Here is a 17,335-nt window from a genome sequence, read left to right on the forward strand (position 1 = left end):
TAGGATTACGATGGACTACGTAACGGGTTTGCCTTTGACTTCAAAAAAGAAAGATGCCATTTGGGTTGTTGTTGATAGATTTACGAAATTTGCTGATTTTATTCTGATACGTACTGACTACTCACTTGATAAGTTAGCTGAACTGTACATTTCCGAGATTGTTAGATTGCACAGGGTGTCTATTTCTATTATTTCGAATAGAGATTCGTGATTTACTTCGAGATTTTGGAAGAAATTACAAGAATCTCTGGGTTCGAAGTTAAATTTCAGTACCGCATTCATCCACAAACCAATTGTCAATCCGAAAGAGTAATTCAGATTCTTGAAGATGTGCTCCAATGTTATGTTCTAGAATTCGAAGATAGTTGGGAGAAATATCTACCATTGGTCGAATTTACTTATAACAACAGTTTTCAGTTGAGTATAAAGATGGCACCGTATGAGGCATTGTATGGCCGCAAGTGTCGAACTCTATTGTATTGGACAGAGCTTAGTGAGAAACAAATTCATGGGGTTGACTTGGTTATAGAAACCGAAGAAAAAGTGAAGGTAATCCATGATTGCTTGAAAGCAGCTTTAGATTGACAAAAGTCGTAAGCAGATTTGAAAAGAAAAGAGACTGGATTTCAGATTGGTGATAAAGTATTTCTGAAAGTATCTCCATGGAAGAAGATTCTGGGATTTGGCCGTAAAGGTAAGTTGAGTCCACGTTTCATTGGGCCATATGAGATTACTTAAAGAATAGGGCCAATGGCATATTGGTTAGCTTTATTGACAGAGTTATAAAGGATTCATAATGTGTTTCATGTGTCAATGTTACGACGATACCGTTCTGATCCCTCACATGTGATTTCTCCTACAGAGATTGAGATTCGACCTAATATGACTTATGATGAGGAACCAATCAAGATTTTAGCTCAAGAAGTTAAATAGTTGAGAAATAAGAGTATAGCCCTAGTGAAATTTTTGTGGCAAAGACATGAAGTCGAAGAGGCTACGTGGGAACCTGAGAAAGCTATGAGAAAATAGTACCCAAACCTCTTTTCCGGAAAGATTTCGAGGACGAAAATCCCTAAAGGAGGGGAGAGTTGTAACAACCCGATTTTGGGTCTAGTCGGAACAGTGATTTTCGGACCACAAATCTGATGCATAAAAATTTATTTTTCTTATATTTTTATAGTCCACAGTTTTATGGAATGATTTTGTGAAAATTTCGCTCGAAAACTTTATCGATTGGGCACTTGATTTAGTAAAAATGATTAAATTGCAATAGGTGCAAAATGTACGTTCTATAAGCTAGAGGTGTCTAATTGCCATGAAATTTTAAATTAAAGGTCCTTAGATGGTAATTATACCAATTATTAAGTTAGTGGACAAAAATGGACATGAAGTAAGAGAATTTTTATGTTTTAAGTTAGGGGCATTTTGGTCATTTGGTTAATAAATGAATTAATAAGAAAAATAAAGCAAAAATCTTGTCCATCTTCTTCTCCCATGGTCGAATATCTCTAAGGAAGACATAGCTAGGGTTTGTTCATCTTTCAAACTCGATTGTAAGTTTGTTCTTGCCCTGTTTTTAATGCTATTTACATTTTTGAAGTCATTGTAACCCAATCTATCTATTTCTACCACAAATTTAAGAAATAATCAAAGTCTAAATTTTTACCCATGATAGATAATTGTGTATTTTTATGTCTAATGGTAGAAAGTGCATGTTAGATGCAAGATAAACAACTTTTGCTAGGTGATTTTTTATGGAAATGTCAAAAAGGACCTATTTGTAAAAGTTACAAAAATGAGTATTAAAAGTGTGATTAAATGAAAAACGTGGGCTGGTATGAGTATGAAAATGGTTCGGCTAGGCTTGGGTTTTGAAGAAATTGAATACATTTCCTTTTACGAGCCTAGGGACTAAATTGTAAAAATGTGAAACATTAGGGGCAAAAATGTAATTTTTTCATAATATGATTTTTGGACTGAATTGAATAGTGTGAATATTAAATGGGTTAAATTTGTCATTATAGATAAAAAAACAAGGTTCGGACCTAGATCGGGGGAAAAATAAAGTGTTTGACGATTAGATCAAATTCTACTATTTTTGTACCGAGGTAAGTTCGTATGTAAATAAGGCATTGTTATATTTATGTTTTAAATGCTTTAATATTATATGAATTGTGATTGAATCTTTGGACGTATTCGAAAAAGTTTCGGAAAGTGAGAATTCCAGATTGAGCCTTAGGAATAGAATAGGATACAAGTGACGTGTCACTAGGAACCCATGCGTATATGTGTTTATGTAATCCGGGTGCTGGTCTCGTACGTCCTACTAGTGGCTAGGTAGTCCGGCATGTGTTGCGGATACCTAACAGCTTGTGTGAGTAGCACTGTGTAGCTGCATCCCGATTGACAGCTTGTGTGAGCAGGCCCGTGAATAGCTCGAAAACGAGTATATATGTATTATGAGATGTAAGGTAGCTTTGGTTACATATATAGTGTAACATCCTGATTTTGGGCCTAGTCGGAACAGTGGTTTCAGGACCACAAATCTGATGAGAAAATTTTCATTTTTATTATATTTTATGGTCTACGATTTCACAGAATGATTTCGTGAAAATTTCGACGTTTGGGCACTCAATTTGGTCAAAAGGACTAAATTGTAAAAAGTGCAAAAGTTGAGTTCTACATGTTAGAAGTGTCCAATGGTTATGAGTTTTTAAATTAAAGGCCCTTAAATGGAAATTAGACCATTTTGAAGTTTGTGGACAAAAATGGACATGGTATGATAGGTTTTTAAAAGTTTTTCATTAAGGGCATTTTAGTAAATTGGTAATTAAATGAATTAAAAAGCCAAAAATAAGCCAAGTTTGCTCATCTTCTTCCTCATGGCCGAATGTCTCATGAAAAACACCATGGATAGGGTTTTCAAGCTTTCCAAGCTCATTTGTAAGTGATCCCGAGCCCCATTTTTAAAGTTCTTTACATTTTTGAAATCCCGGTAATATGATTTACTCATTTCTACCATTATTTTGAGCTAGGGTTTATGTTTAAAAATTTACCCATGAGTAATATGCATGCATTTTGATGTCTAATGGTAGAAAATGAATGTTGGTGTTAGATAAACAACTTTTGCTAAACGATTTTACGTGAAAATAAGTAAAATGACATAATCGGTAAAAATACCTAATGTTCATAAGTACATGTTAGAGTGAGAATTTGATGTTTCCATAGAAGGGGAAAAATGATCAGCATGTGATAAAACATAAGAAAATAGGATGAAGTTTAAATTTCGAGCCTTAGGGCAAAAGTACAAATATTGAAAAGTTTAGGGGTCAAAATGAAAATTTGTAAAAATATGTTTTTTGGACCCGTATGAATAATGTGACTAATTATTAGGCTAAATGTGATATTATAGATCAAGAAAATTGAGATTCGGGCTTAAATCGAGAAAATACAAGGTTATAGACTAAAATGGTAAATTGCCGTTTCTGGATCGAGGTAAGTTCGTGTGTTAATAATAATGCAATACCATGCATGAATTGTAATTCTCTATTGATATGACATAAATTGTATGATTTAATATGTTTAAGAGAAGTTGAAGGATGGTGTGAATGATTGTGACAGCCCAAAATTGACCCTAGTCGGAATGTGGTTTCGGGACCACAAAACCGAAGCATAAAAATAATTAAAAATTTATTTTGATACCTATAATGTGCGTGCTCATGTATGACATTTTATGATGATTGATTTAGTGTTATAAAGGTGAATTTCACTAGAAAGGACTTGTGTGAGAAAACTTAGAAATGAGATACATAAATGTTGAAGAGGCCTATTGATGCACACTAGGAAAATGTTGTCCTTGCATGTCAAATTCCCCAAATTTGACTATAATGGCCGCCAAGGTGGGCATGATGGGCAAGGAAAACATGTTTCCAACATGTTTGGCTAGTGAGTCATGTAGGAAGTATTATAATAAAATAAGCATAAAAAATGAAAAAAAAAAGAAAGATGAGCTTGGATGCCCCTTGCGTGAGTTGAGAAAGAAGGAAGAAAAATTTTTGTTGTGTTCATCCATTTTCACTTCTTGGCGAAAATACTAAGGAAAAAGGGGGAGGACTTTTGCTTCATGCTTGGGTTGGAAGAGATCTAGAAGGAGATTTGGCTAAGTTTGCATCAAGATTAAGGTATGTATGAGGTTGTGTTAGGAGTTTCATGCATGTTTTGGTTGCTAACTTGATGTGCATGTTAGCCATGGCTCAAATCCTTGTTATGCCATGGAAATGGTATTTGGCCAAAGTTGTTATGGTGATAAAGCCATTGCATGCTAAGTGTAAAGCTTGATGATGATGCATGCAATGATGGATTGTCTACTCTTGAGTAAGATTTTGAGTTTTCTTTTGTTTAATCATGATTGAAGTTGAAAAGGAGTATGATTGTCATATTCGCCATGATGCATTCATAAGCATGGTTCATGCTTCTTGCATGTTAGTTAAAATTTGTGTTTTGGATGGCTATGGACACCTTGAAATTGCCATGCTCATATATGTATATATATGTTTGCACATGATGTTTGGTTATGAACTAAGTGATGAATATGTTTGTTTAAAGAAGAAGATGTTGAAGAATGAATGTGAAATTGCAAGCACATTCGCCTAGCACACATATGAGTGCTCGATGCTATATTATAAGTTTTGAGCAACAATATGCAAAGCATTAACTAGTAAAATGCATGCTGTTTTTGTGAGGTATTAAGTGCATAATTGGCCTCAACATGTACATGAATATTCGCCTTGGGTAGCCTATTGAAGGCCTTAGCTTTTCCTTGATGCTCGAATAAATTGTATTGAATTGCTTGATGTAGTATAAAATGTGCATGACCATTGTGTATTCAAGCTAAAGAGTGGCCATATGACCATTTAAACTCCTTGTCATATTCGCCATAAGCTAGCACAATGAGGTTTTAATAGATTGAATTTGTTTGAATTAGCTCAAGAGCTAAGAGGGCCACAATTGGACAAGGGAAGGAAAAAGTGATCGAATAGCCGTAAAAGCCGTTCGACAACATCCGAGGTAAGTCCTCAAGAAGTGACCTTAATTGAATTATGTGGAATGAAATATGGATGTATTGATTATTGATTTATGTGTGTATGAGTATTGAATTCTACCGGGCTAAGTCCCGGCGATTATGCTAATGATTATAATTGTGTTTGAGCCTTAGTAACGAAAATGAAATATGTATGTCCAATGATTATTGATGTATGTGTGCATGAGAAATTGAATGATATCCGGGCTAAGCCCCGAAGACAATTATGCTGGAAATTATATCCGGTTAAGACCCGAAGGCAATTGTGCTAGCGGCTATATCCGGGCTAAGACCCGAAGGCATTCGTGCGAGTCATTCTATCCGGGCTAAGACCCGAAGGCATTTGTGCACATGCTTATATCCGGTTGTATTCCGAAGAATCTTGGGCTGGAGGTGAGTGTTGGTTGCTGTAATAAATTCAATTAGTACACTCGAGAAGCCCAAAGAATAAGGTACGTTTATATGTGCATTGGAAAGTCGACATGTTTGAGCAACATTCGCTCAATCGACTAATGAATTTCAGTTATTGAATTGATTGATACTTTGTGAAAGTATATAATGATGAAGTGTGAAGTAAGAATGTGTATTAATGAAATGACGCATTTGGCTATGTGAATGTATTGCTGTAATTAGAGTTGATTATATTCCTTGAGACTTACTAAGCATAAAATGCTTACCCGTTACTTTGGCTCTCTGTTTTATAGATTTAGCTCGATAGCAATCGGATTCGGGATCAATAAAGTCAAGTCATCCACACTATCAACGTCTCTATTTTGGTATAAATTTTGGTTGAACTTTGAAATGGCATGTATAGGACTACCCTTGTTGGTTAAATATGTTGTGATGTATTTGTGTACGGCCATGCGAAAATGGCTCGTAAAAGTGAAGTATCGACTTAGACTATTTGCGGTTTGTATATGTATATATTTGGTGTCATGATGTGACCATGGATTGGAAATGGGAATGTTGGTCACATGATCAGCCATTGGCATGGTTAAAATGATCATATATGAACCTATGTATGGCAAGACTAGTTGGTTCATGGAGACTACCAAATAGGTAAGACCTACCTTAAAACAGATGCTGCCAGCTGCAGTGACGTGAATGTGAAAAATCACCAAAATTTGTAGGAATGGTATTAAATAGTGAATAAGCTATGTAAATGAACCTTGATGAGTCTATTTTCATATGGAAGAAACGAAATGGTCATAGGAGTTACATGTTAAGAGATATTAAAGCTATTGTGAGACAGGGCCAGAACGGTTTCTGGGTCCCCTGTCGCAACTTTAAAAATTTGCTATAAATTATCCAGAAAGAATTAGGAGTCATGCCTTATATGTACAGATTCCACTTTGAGTCTAGTTTCATTAGAAACAAACGGTACCAGTATTAAAGTTCTGTACAGTGAGATATTCAAGTTGTAACGCGCGAAGGTCAGAGCAGTCGATCCCTGTAACATGGGTGACTTTAACTAATAAACTGTACCAATTGGCCCGACCAAAAATTCTAGAAATAAATCCATGGATGGATACATGAGTCTAAATTCAGGGAAAATTTACGAAACCAGTTTCCGAGTTTTGAAACTCGAGATATGATTTTTAAGGCGACGGTGACGCAGTTTTCCAGCCTGACTGGAAATGTCAAATTGGTGGGCAAAACAAGTGAACTTGGTTTGTTAACCCCTCGTGTCCGACACCGGCGATGGTCTCGGGTTCGGGGTGTTACAATGATATGGAAAAATGTAATGCTTGTTGTGTCATGTGAAATTGAATGGCAAATTATTGTTACATGAATTGAGTGTTAAATTACTATTACCTGGGTCGTATGAATTGCTACACGGTTGTACTTGACGAGGTTTTGACAAGTAAGTTCAGATAACTTAAAGTAAACTCCTAACATGCCTAATTGTATGATTTATGAGTGTGTGATAAGTGCATTTATTGATGGCATGAAATTACATGAAATGCATCCTTGATAATGATTTGTTGAAAAATGTCTAAGTTGAGGTTAAAAAGGGAATTCAATGGATAAATCATGATTTACATGTGACTTGAGATCCTGCATGTGTTACAGAAAGGATTTAGCCTGGACGGGTAATCCGTAGATCTCAAATATAGAAAGGATCTAGCCCGGACGAGTGTTCCTTGAATGATCGAGCCTCCCGAAGAATATATGTGCATTAAGGATTTAGCCCGGACGGGTAATCCGATTAGGGTCTAAATTTAGCCTAGATGGGTAATTCAGATCCTAACTCACTAAGGGTGATTGTCGCTATAAGGGATTTAGCCTGGACTAGTAATCCCGACATCACCTTATGAGTTTATATTACGGGGGATTTAGTCTGGACTGGTAATCCCGCCGTAAGATGTGAGGTTCACAATAGTGCATACATGAAATGATCATTCTTATGAATTGACGGTAAATGGATAATCCATCGGAATTTCCTAGAAACTGAACGGGATTAATATGATGTATATCAATGAAATGATAAATGATGAGTTCTTCTGGGACAAATATACATGGTGCATTGTCATGAGACTAATTTGATGATTGAGTGGATGTGATAGAGAATTATCATATACTTGGAATGTATGACTAAGTGTGCCCATGAGAAATAATAACTTTTATATTTAGCTCCATTGTGAAAAATGAGTCAGGGATCCATTAAATGGTAAGTTCATGATAGTTGGAAATGATCTTATGCTAGTGATCATTATATTGTACCAAAAACAGATCTAGATAGCAGCATTGGTCCGAATTTGAAAATCCACTAAAAATAGTGGAAATTGAGTTAGAAGCTTAATAAGATATGAAATTAAAGTTTAATGAGTCTAGTTTCACATAAAGGAAACGGTGAAATCAAAAGAATTTTGTATCATGATATATTTGAATTCTTGTGAGACAGAGTCAGAGTGATCCCAAACTTCCCTATCTCAAATTTGGAAAATCACTATAAATTGTAAAAAAAATAATTATGTGTTAACTTTTATATGAACGAAATACTTAATGAGTATACTTTCAGGAGAAAGAGACAGAAACATTATCCGAGTCTCGTACTAGGAGATAAATAAATTTTAGTAAAGAAAGGTTGAAGCTTTCAAATAGTGAAACAGGGGAGACTTTGAATAATAAACTGTACTTATTGGCTGGACCAAAAATTCTAATTTTTTTATGGTAAGAAGAGATATAAGTCTAGTTTATGGGATAATTAACAGATCTTAATTTAGAGTTTCGTAGCTCTGGATATAAATAATTTAATTACTGTGACTCGAGAAAATAACTAAGCTAGAATTTGAGTAATATAAAGAATATGAAAATAGCATGTTATCGCATTGCTTATTATTTTCATGCGAGCTTACTAAGCATAAATCTTACTCCCTTCTTTTCCATTTCTTTTAGTTTTGTCAGGTCAGCTTGGGGTTGGAGATCGTCGAAGGCAACATCACACTATCAAGCCATTATCCTTGGAGTACTGGCATGTGTACGTGTAATGTTTTATGCAAATGGCATGTATAGGGATTTAATTTTCTATGATGACTATTGTTGTGATTAGCCAAACGTATTGGCTTATATTGATTTGTTGTTTATAGCCATGAGATGTGGCTTATAATGATTTTGGCTTGTAAGCCTATTTATTCATGATATGTGTTAATGTCTTGTGATGTGATTATGTGATTGCGCTTGTTCACTATGTATGAGAAGTATATGGCATATGTACATGATGAATACCATTGAAATCGTGTATGAGTGTGTATGTAACGATGACAAAAAGGCTTGGAAATTAGTCTAAGTCTTGACCATACGAGTAGAGACACAGCTGTGTGTCTTAGTCGTGTAGAGGACATGGCCTCTGGCCACGGGCATGTGCCTTGGTCGTGTGCCCTTAAACGATCGTTAACATCGTAAACAGAAAGTTACACGGGTTGAGGACACGGGAGTGTCCCAAGCCACACGGACGTGTGACTCTCCAAAGTAAGAAAATTGGCTAAGTTGCCCAAAGATTTTCAAAGTTCTCGATTTAGTCCTAAACCACCCCGATGTATGTTGTAGGCTTCGAAGGCCTGTATAAGGGATGATATGCATGAGTTTGAAAAATTTTAATTTTAGGCGAAATTTGGTAACCTGGTTTTGTATGTTTGTGAATGTTTAAGTCCGGTAACGTCTCAAACCATATCCCGGAATTGGATACAGGTGGGGGTGTTACATTTAGCACTTATGTGCAAAATTTTTGAGTATCTGTTAATATTCCGAGTGTTCAACGGGAATGTCAAAGTTATGAAAGGATATGGTTACGTTGTGAGTTGGCACAGGTATGTACGTAAAACTCATAAGTAATGAGCTCGATATGTGATGAACTCTTGGTAGGACCATGATTGAGTAAGTTATGGTTTTGGGATTTTAATAACATTCGTGCCAATTTTCATCATCTTAATTGCATGTTAAATGTGTAGTTATGATGCTTATTATTCGCATAGGAACTTACTAAGCTATATAGCTTACCCCCTTCCTTTACTTTGTCTTATAGTGTCACCAAGCTAGCTGGGGGATCGAAGATCGTCGGAGATCCACTCACACTATCAACAATTATTTTGGTATCAATGAATTCAATGTTTTGAGTTATGGCATGTATAGGGGACTTGGTCATTTTGTTATGTGTCATAATTGATTTGGCAATGTGTTGGCTTATATTGGTTGAAAGTTCATTCTGTATAAGGCCATTTGAAATTGGCTACTATTGGTATAAGTAATTTATATGAGGACGCCTTTCATGGATATGGGAATTTACATGATTTGAATTGATGAGTATGTGATGTTTGTGTATGATAGATGGTAGCATGTGAATGATGTGCTGATGTCTTGGTTGTGGCTGATTTGGTTGTATGTATATGCTTGGATTAGTTGTAACACCCCTAACTCGTGACCATCACCGGTGTCGGACACGAGGGGTTAACGGCCAAATCCTCTCAAGGTACCAACCAATTTGACATTACCAGTCAGGCTGGAAAACTGCATCACCGTCGCCTTAAAAATCATATCTCGAGTTTCAAAACTCAGAAACTGGTTTCGTAAATTTTACCTGAATTTAGACTCACATACCCATCCATGGATTTATTTCTAGAATTTTTGGTCGGGCCAATTGGTACATTTTATTAGTTAAAGTCACCCATGTTACAGGGATCGACTGCTCTGACCTTCGCACGTTACAACTTGAATATCTCTTTGTACAGGGATTTAATACTGGTGCCGTTTGTTTCTAATGAAACTAGACTCAAAATGGAATCTGTACATATAAGGCATGACCCCTAATTCTTTCTGGATAATTTATGGTAAATTTTCAAAGTCGCAACAGGGGACCCAGAAACCGTTCTGGCCCTGTCTCACGAGAACTTTAATATTTCTCAGTATACTGCTCATATGGTCGTTTCGTTTCATCCATATAAAAATAGATTCATCAAGGTTCAATTTCATAATTTACTCACTATTTAATTCTACTTCTACTATTTTTAGTGATTTTTCAATCTCATCTCACTGCTGCTGTCCGCAACAGTTACTGCATGAACTATGCCAATTTCATGAATCTTTCCTTGGCCTTAATCATCCATCATACATGACACAAATTATGGCCACCTTATCAAAATTAGAGTTTCTAAGACTCGTGGCTATAGGTTCTAGCATCCCACTCGGCGACCACATAGGCCATTTTACATGGCTTAAAGTTTACAACCCACAATTCGACAAAATATAATAGCCTATACATGCCAAATGTTCTTCAACAACGAAAACAATACTACAAGATTTCAGCGGTGTGATGACTTCAACGACGGTCCCGATCACGCAAAACAATACGAGTCCGAGAGACCTAAAATGGGTGACAAGAAAAACACCGAGTGAGTTTACAACTCGATAAGTCATAAGCATTCATCAATCCACCGATAAAGTTACTACAACATGTACAACAAACGAGGCTAGGTACTCATCCATATCGAATCTATACCATAGTACCTCGGACCTTCGGTCCAATCTCGTACCAAGTCATACATCCACATTTCATATTCTACACAACAAGATAATCGAAGCATTTTTACGCATTAACTCATTTTCCAGCACAACCATACAATTTCAATCATCACATAGATTTAAGGCTTACCAAATTCAACCCCAAGCATGAACGTATTCTCTATTCGTCATGAGCTCGAGGTACTTACCGATCCGCTGTCCATACTCAATTCAATGGAGACACACCCTCCATATATATAGAGTACGCACACACAGTGCTTACCACTCGATTCGCACACTTAGTGCCACGCAATTTAAGCCCGCACACGATTGCCATACCCTTCGAGCTCGCACACCCAAGTCAGTATTTTTCCAGCTTGCACACATAGTGTCATATTTTTCCAGCATGCACACTTAGTGCCTTATATTTCCAGCACGCACACTTAGTGCCATATATTTCCAACACGCACACTTAGTGCCAATCTCGTCACCATACACACGTATTGCCCACACATAGTGCCGAAAGCAAACTTTCTCGCATTCCACTATTTCTTTTACATTCAACAATTATCCTCACTCCATACACATACAATTTCATTTATGCATATATAGCATTCCATTAAACACAATTGCATAGATTTTCCAATCATTTAAGCAATATCAAACATATGTGCTTAATGACTTACTTTGTTTGGGGTAGAAACGGTTCCAAATCGGCTACTCGTTTGCTTTCTCCTTTCCTTTGTCCAATCTAGTTCCCTTTGCTCTTGAGCTAAATCAAACAATTTACCTCTCCATCAAACACAAACATCGGCATTCACATGCATTATTATGGTTATTGGCGAATACTTAACACAACTAAGCTGAAAATTTACTCAATCTCATCTTAATTTATTGCTACTTATTTATCAAAATTTCCAATACAAAGTATTTAACACCTATGCCCATTTATACCCCATATGGCGAATGCTTCATTCCTTACCCAATTAACCATCCAACAATTTTTCAGCCTCATTACCACCCTTTTCATGTCTAATTGTTTAAATACTCTCAAGCTCATTCACAAGTACTATTATACATCTCATTAAGCATTAATCATTTTGCAACATAAATTCTATAGCATGGCGAATACTCATGCACACACACATAACAACAAGAACTCAATGGCACAAAATTTCCTTTTGTTAAACATTCGAACTCACTCATCTCCATGCTTTCATCACAACAACATCAAAACACTCACCAAGGAAAACAACATGCATGGCGAAATTTAACTCACCTAACAACTTAGTTTCGATTTGAGATTCAAGGAAAATTTTGAACCAATCCTCCAAATCATGCATGCATTTTCAAGAGTGGCATAAAACATACCTTCTTGTATCAAAACACCTTAGTCTAGTAAGCTCCATGGCTGATTTTCTCAAGCTTTTCCCCCTTTCTTCTTAGTATATTCGCCAAGCAAGGAGAAAATGAGAGAATGAACACTTTTTTTTCTTTTGTTTTCATCATATCCTATTTCAATTTCATTTCTTTATTCTTTCAAGCATAATCCATTAGCTAAACATGTTTGAAACATGTTTTCCCTTGCCCATCACTCTTGACATGGCGGCCACTACCCTTAGGAATGGGCTATTTGACATGCAAGTCCATTTATTTTACTTCATCCTTTTATTAATCTCCTAAAATTAGCCACATCTATTTAAATCCTTTCACATGAGTCCTTTTCTTTCAATTCACAATCAAATTAACTAAATCAAAGAATTCAAAATTCACACATGCATTTTCACATATTCTAGACAATAAATATTACGTTCGAACATGTCGGTGACTCGGTTTAGCGGTCCCGAAACCACTTCCCGACTATGGTCAATTTTGGGATGTCACATTAGTGCTATGTTATGTTGTGTAGGTGTGTGCATAAAAGGGTGGCAAAAAAGCTTGGTAAATAGCCTTATTTTTGTCCACACGGGTAGACACACGGGCGTGTGTCTAGGCCGTGTGTAACACACAGTCTGCCCCATGGGCATGTGTTCAGGACGTGTGTCCCCTGCACCTTAATTTTTGCAAAACAGAATGCCCAATATTGAGTAAACGGGCAAAAACACAGTCGTGTGTCTCAACTGTGCGAGGGTCACGGCCTTGGACATGAGCATGTGTCCCGGGTGTGTGAAGTCTGCACCTATTTAATGAAAAATCATAAATTTTAAATCGACCACACCGCCTAGCACATGGGCGTGTGACCTGGCCGTGTATCTTTAATTCGTTATTGGGTGACAAACAGAGAGTTACACGGGTTAGAGACATGGGCGTGTGTGACCATACGACCTACCCACACGGGCGTGTCCTATATACACATGGGCGTGTGACCCCTGTTTAGTGAAAATTTTTCTAAGTGTTGCAAAATTTTCTAAAGTTCTTGGGTTAGTCCCGAACCACTTCCAATGCATGTTTTGGGTCTCGTAGGCTCGTATTAGGCATTTTATTATGGAATGCAAAAAGTTTTAATTTGGACAAAAATTCATGGCTCAAAAATATATGTTTGCTTGTGTTTAAGTTCGGTAATGTCTCGTACCCTGTTCCGACATCAAATACGGGTAAGGGGTGTTACAATTCTAATATTGAATTGGAGAATTTAGAGATTGAGTAGTGGAGTTGTTTTGACATTTACAAATGGTTTATTAACTTTTACACTTAATTGCATTAGACATTTTCTTGAAATTTATTTTAAATTTATTGTTAAACTTTAAAAGGTTGTAATTATATTTTTGAATTATTGATATTATATCAATTAAGTTTTTAATTATTAAAATTAGTAAATGACATGTCAAATTTTATATGATATAATTTAAAATAAAATTTAAAGAAAAATTAAAATTGTCGCGTAATTTTTAAAAGTAAAATTAAAAAGAAAGTAAAAAAAAAAAAAGGTGAGTGGTAAAGTTTTTGAAAGTTTTGAAAGCCTCAAAACTAATATTTTTATAGTATCCATTTTCACAATATTTATTTTTGTAAACTCTTCATTTTAAACTATATCACATATTTGACATATCATTTAACAGTTAAATTAATAATTTTTATAATAAAAGACCTTATTAATATAAAAATAAAAATTTAAACATGTAATTAAAATTTTTAAAATTTTAAAGATTAATTTAAAATAAAACTTGTAATTTGAAAATGTATGGTACAATTAACTCAAATTTTTTTGGTCAAAGTATTAAGCGATAAATATATAATATTTTGTTGTAATCACACACTAGTTTTCTTTCCTCGTAATACATATTAATAAATTAAGGATAATTAATTAAAGGTTAATTATTGGTACAATAGCAATATAATTTCTTTTTATTTCACAAATAATTTTAAAAAATTATCATCTCTTTGTTTTTATATTTATTTTTAATATTTTAAAAACTCTACTAATATTGTATGAAATATCTTCTCATTAATTAATATATTTATGATGGGAGTTTTAAAATATTTTTATCAATATTAGAGGAGAGAATAGGGATAACACAGTTCGAATCCGTGTCAACAGTATATAACAATAGTTTTAAACATCGCTCCATGCAAGTAAAAAAAATTAAATATATTAAATGGTATTTAAAATTTTTAAAATTAAATAAATGAAACACATAGAATTAGAAAAATTAAATTGAAGTAAAAAGGACTAAATTCACACTAAATATATAGCACATAGGTTACTTACAGAATTTGACCTTATATTTCTTTAATAGTTCCCCATTCCAATTCCAAATTTGAATCGAGAAACAATCAAGGTGACGATCTACCACTAATATATATTTATGAATATCACTATCCCTAAAATACAGTCCTATAACTACAAATTTACAATTAGATGGAAGGCCGAGGCGAGGAACCTTTTTCACCTAGCTCAGCTTTCAAGTTGAGACAATATAGCTTCTCTTCAACGGACGTTAATCCTCTCCATGAATGGGACCCATCGTCCCAATCTCCACCGCCACCTTTCGGAGACTTAAGCGGACCCGTCTTCGAAACAAACGGCGGTGTCCTTGAAAACACCCAACGGTCTATGTTACTTTTCCCCCTCCTACTTCCTTCTCCTCCCTTCTTCCAACTACCTTCCCTTTCCAATACGACGTCGTAACTACTTGCCCGCTTCAACCCCCCTTTTCGCAATTTGCTTCCTGAATTCCTCCGCAAACCTTAACGGAAACCTTTCCGTGTTCTCCCCAGGTTGAATCATTGAGTGACCCGTCGAGTGAGAACGTGTAAACTTCCCCGTTATTTTCTCTCTCGGTCTCGTTTCCTCGTCGACATGAATGACCAACTCATTTTGCTGCTCAATTCGTTGTCTTGTCGGATGACTCGACTCGGTGTTGTTGTTGTCCGACTCAGTGGTGTCGGAGCCTAACTCTACCGGTAGAGCTATGTCATCGGAATCGGGGCTGAGCTTAGCTCGACAAACAGGACAGGTCACGTGGTAAGCCAACCAAGCGTCGATACAATCAAGATGAAACACGTGACAGCATTTCGGAATTACACGCAGCGCTTCATCGTCTTCGAACTCACTCAAACAAACCGCGCATTCCAGCGCCCGTTTACCAATTTTAAGGTTCTTAACATGGGAATATAAAAAAACGGGGAAATTCTCGATCACCTCCGGATAAAGACCGCTTGGCCGGAACCTTTGAGCAGAGGAAGCTGCAGCGGCGGGGGCGATCGGGTAAGATTCGTCGTAATGACGGATGTAAATGGAGAGGATCCAGACGAAGAAGAAAGCGCCGACGAGGACCATAACGACGATGGCCATCGTGGGGTCGAAATGACTGTAAAGACGGTACGAGTCTCCCCTTGGTGGTGGAGCTGTCGACTGTGCCGTCACTACGACGACGGTTAGTAAGTACAAGAAAATCGAACGGCTGAGATTAAACATCAGGGACAGTGGAATCAAAATTTTTAGAGAAGGTAATAGAAACGTTAGTCACTTGAAACACATTATTTATTTATTTGTCTGAAATTTCGGGTTTGAGCTAAAAATATAAAGAAACAAAACAAAGATTAAAGAAGGAACAATAAAACTAAGGTTAAAGATAAGGAATTTCCCAATTGCAGTGGGCGGAAGTAAAGATACCGGGGGAGGCTGACGTCATTTAATGGCATTGGCTCGATTTCTATCACTTTGTTCCACAAAAAAGAAAAGCTAAAACCCAGGTTAGCATACTTTTAATTAGTTTTTGGTTTATAATACATTTTTAAAATTTTCAATTTACTCGCTCACTGAGTTCTACTACTAAAAAAATCCGAGAAATTCTCATTGTTATAATAACATGAAAACAAAGGTTGAAAATGACTACATGAAATGAATATGAAAAAGGATGAAGGGTAGGATAAAATTTATTATTATTTTTTTAAACTCTAGTTAGTTGTTCAATTTTTAAGGGATTTTATTTTAACCACTCAAGCGTTAAATTTTAATGTCGATTAATTATACATAACATATTATGATTATATTTTTATTTTAGTCATCTAACATTTGGGTCGTTTTCATTTTGATCACTTAAAATAGATTTTTTTGTTCAAGTAACAAATTAGGTGACACTATCAAGGGATTAAAATTTTCAATAATTTATTTAATTGATTTTAATGTTTTAAAATTTAAATTTTAATATTAAAAAATTAAGATTTTCAAAAATAAGATGAATAAATACAATTTGACAATTTTTATATATTATTTTAATTTTATCACTTTTTATTTTAATTTTAATTTTTTACCTAATTAATACTTAAAAGATAATATATTTTAAATGATTAAAAAAAAACTTAAGAATTAAGTAACCAAAATATAATAATTTCATTTTAAATAACCAAAATAAAAACATCTTAAAATTATTTCCAAAACTAACTAGTTCACAATTTTTTTCTGTGAAAGGACAATTTATTAATAAGATGAAAGTGAGTTTTTTTATTTTATTTTTTGTTATGATGTATTGGTTCTAAAATGTAAATTGCATTTTTTCTTTTTTGGCTTTTCCTAATTGATGTGACATTAGAATTTATTCCAAAATTTTATGATTATCGTTTAATTTCAGTTAAGAAGTCAAAATTGGGGTTTTAGATCATGGTATAAACGCACTTGGGTTAACTTAGTGTTTAGATTACAAGTTTTGAAGATGCCTTTGTTTTTCAACCGAATAAATCCATTGTTTATGGAATAAGTCAAATCTGGTTTCTTTTTTCTTAAACAAACAAAGTGGCGTATGATTGTTACCAAAA

The 17,335-nt window shown here is 35.2% G+C and overlaps 1 protein-coding gene across 1 annotated transcript; it reads right to left on the bottom strand.

The window, feature by feature from the left end:
• Positions 1-14,932: 14,932 nt before the first annotated feature.
• On the bottom strand, positions 14,933-16,270 carry LOC108465390 (E3 ubiquitin-protein ligase ATL6-like). The gene is made up of 2 exons (XM_053022914.1): positions 15,211-16,270; positions 14,933-15,110 (listed from the first exon to the last, which is right to left on the bottom strand). The coding sequence occupies exons 1-2, from the start codon at positions 15,993-15,995 to the stop codon at positions 14,933-14,935; spliced, it is 963 nt and encodes a 320-aa protein (XP_052878874.1). The 5' UTR covers positions 15,996-16,270.
• Positions 16,271-17,335: the final 1,065 nt, after the last annotated feature.

The sequence above is a fragment of the Gossypium arboreum genome, chromosome 12, assembly GCF_025698485.1.
Source record: "Gossypium arboreum isolate Shixiya-1 chromosome 12, ASM2569848v2, whole genome shotgun sequence".
NCBI classification, from domain to species: domain Eukaryota; kingdom Viridiplantae; phylum Streptophyta; class Magnoliopsida; order Malvales; family Malvaceae; genus Gossypium; species Gossypium arboreum.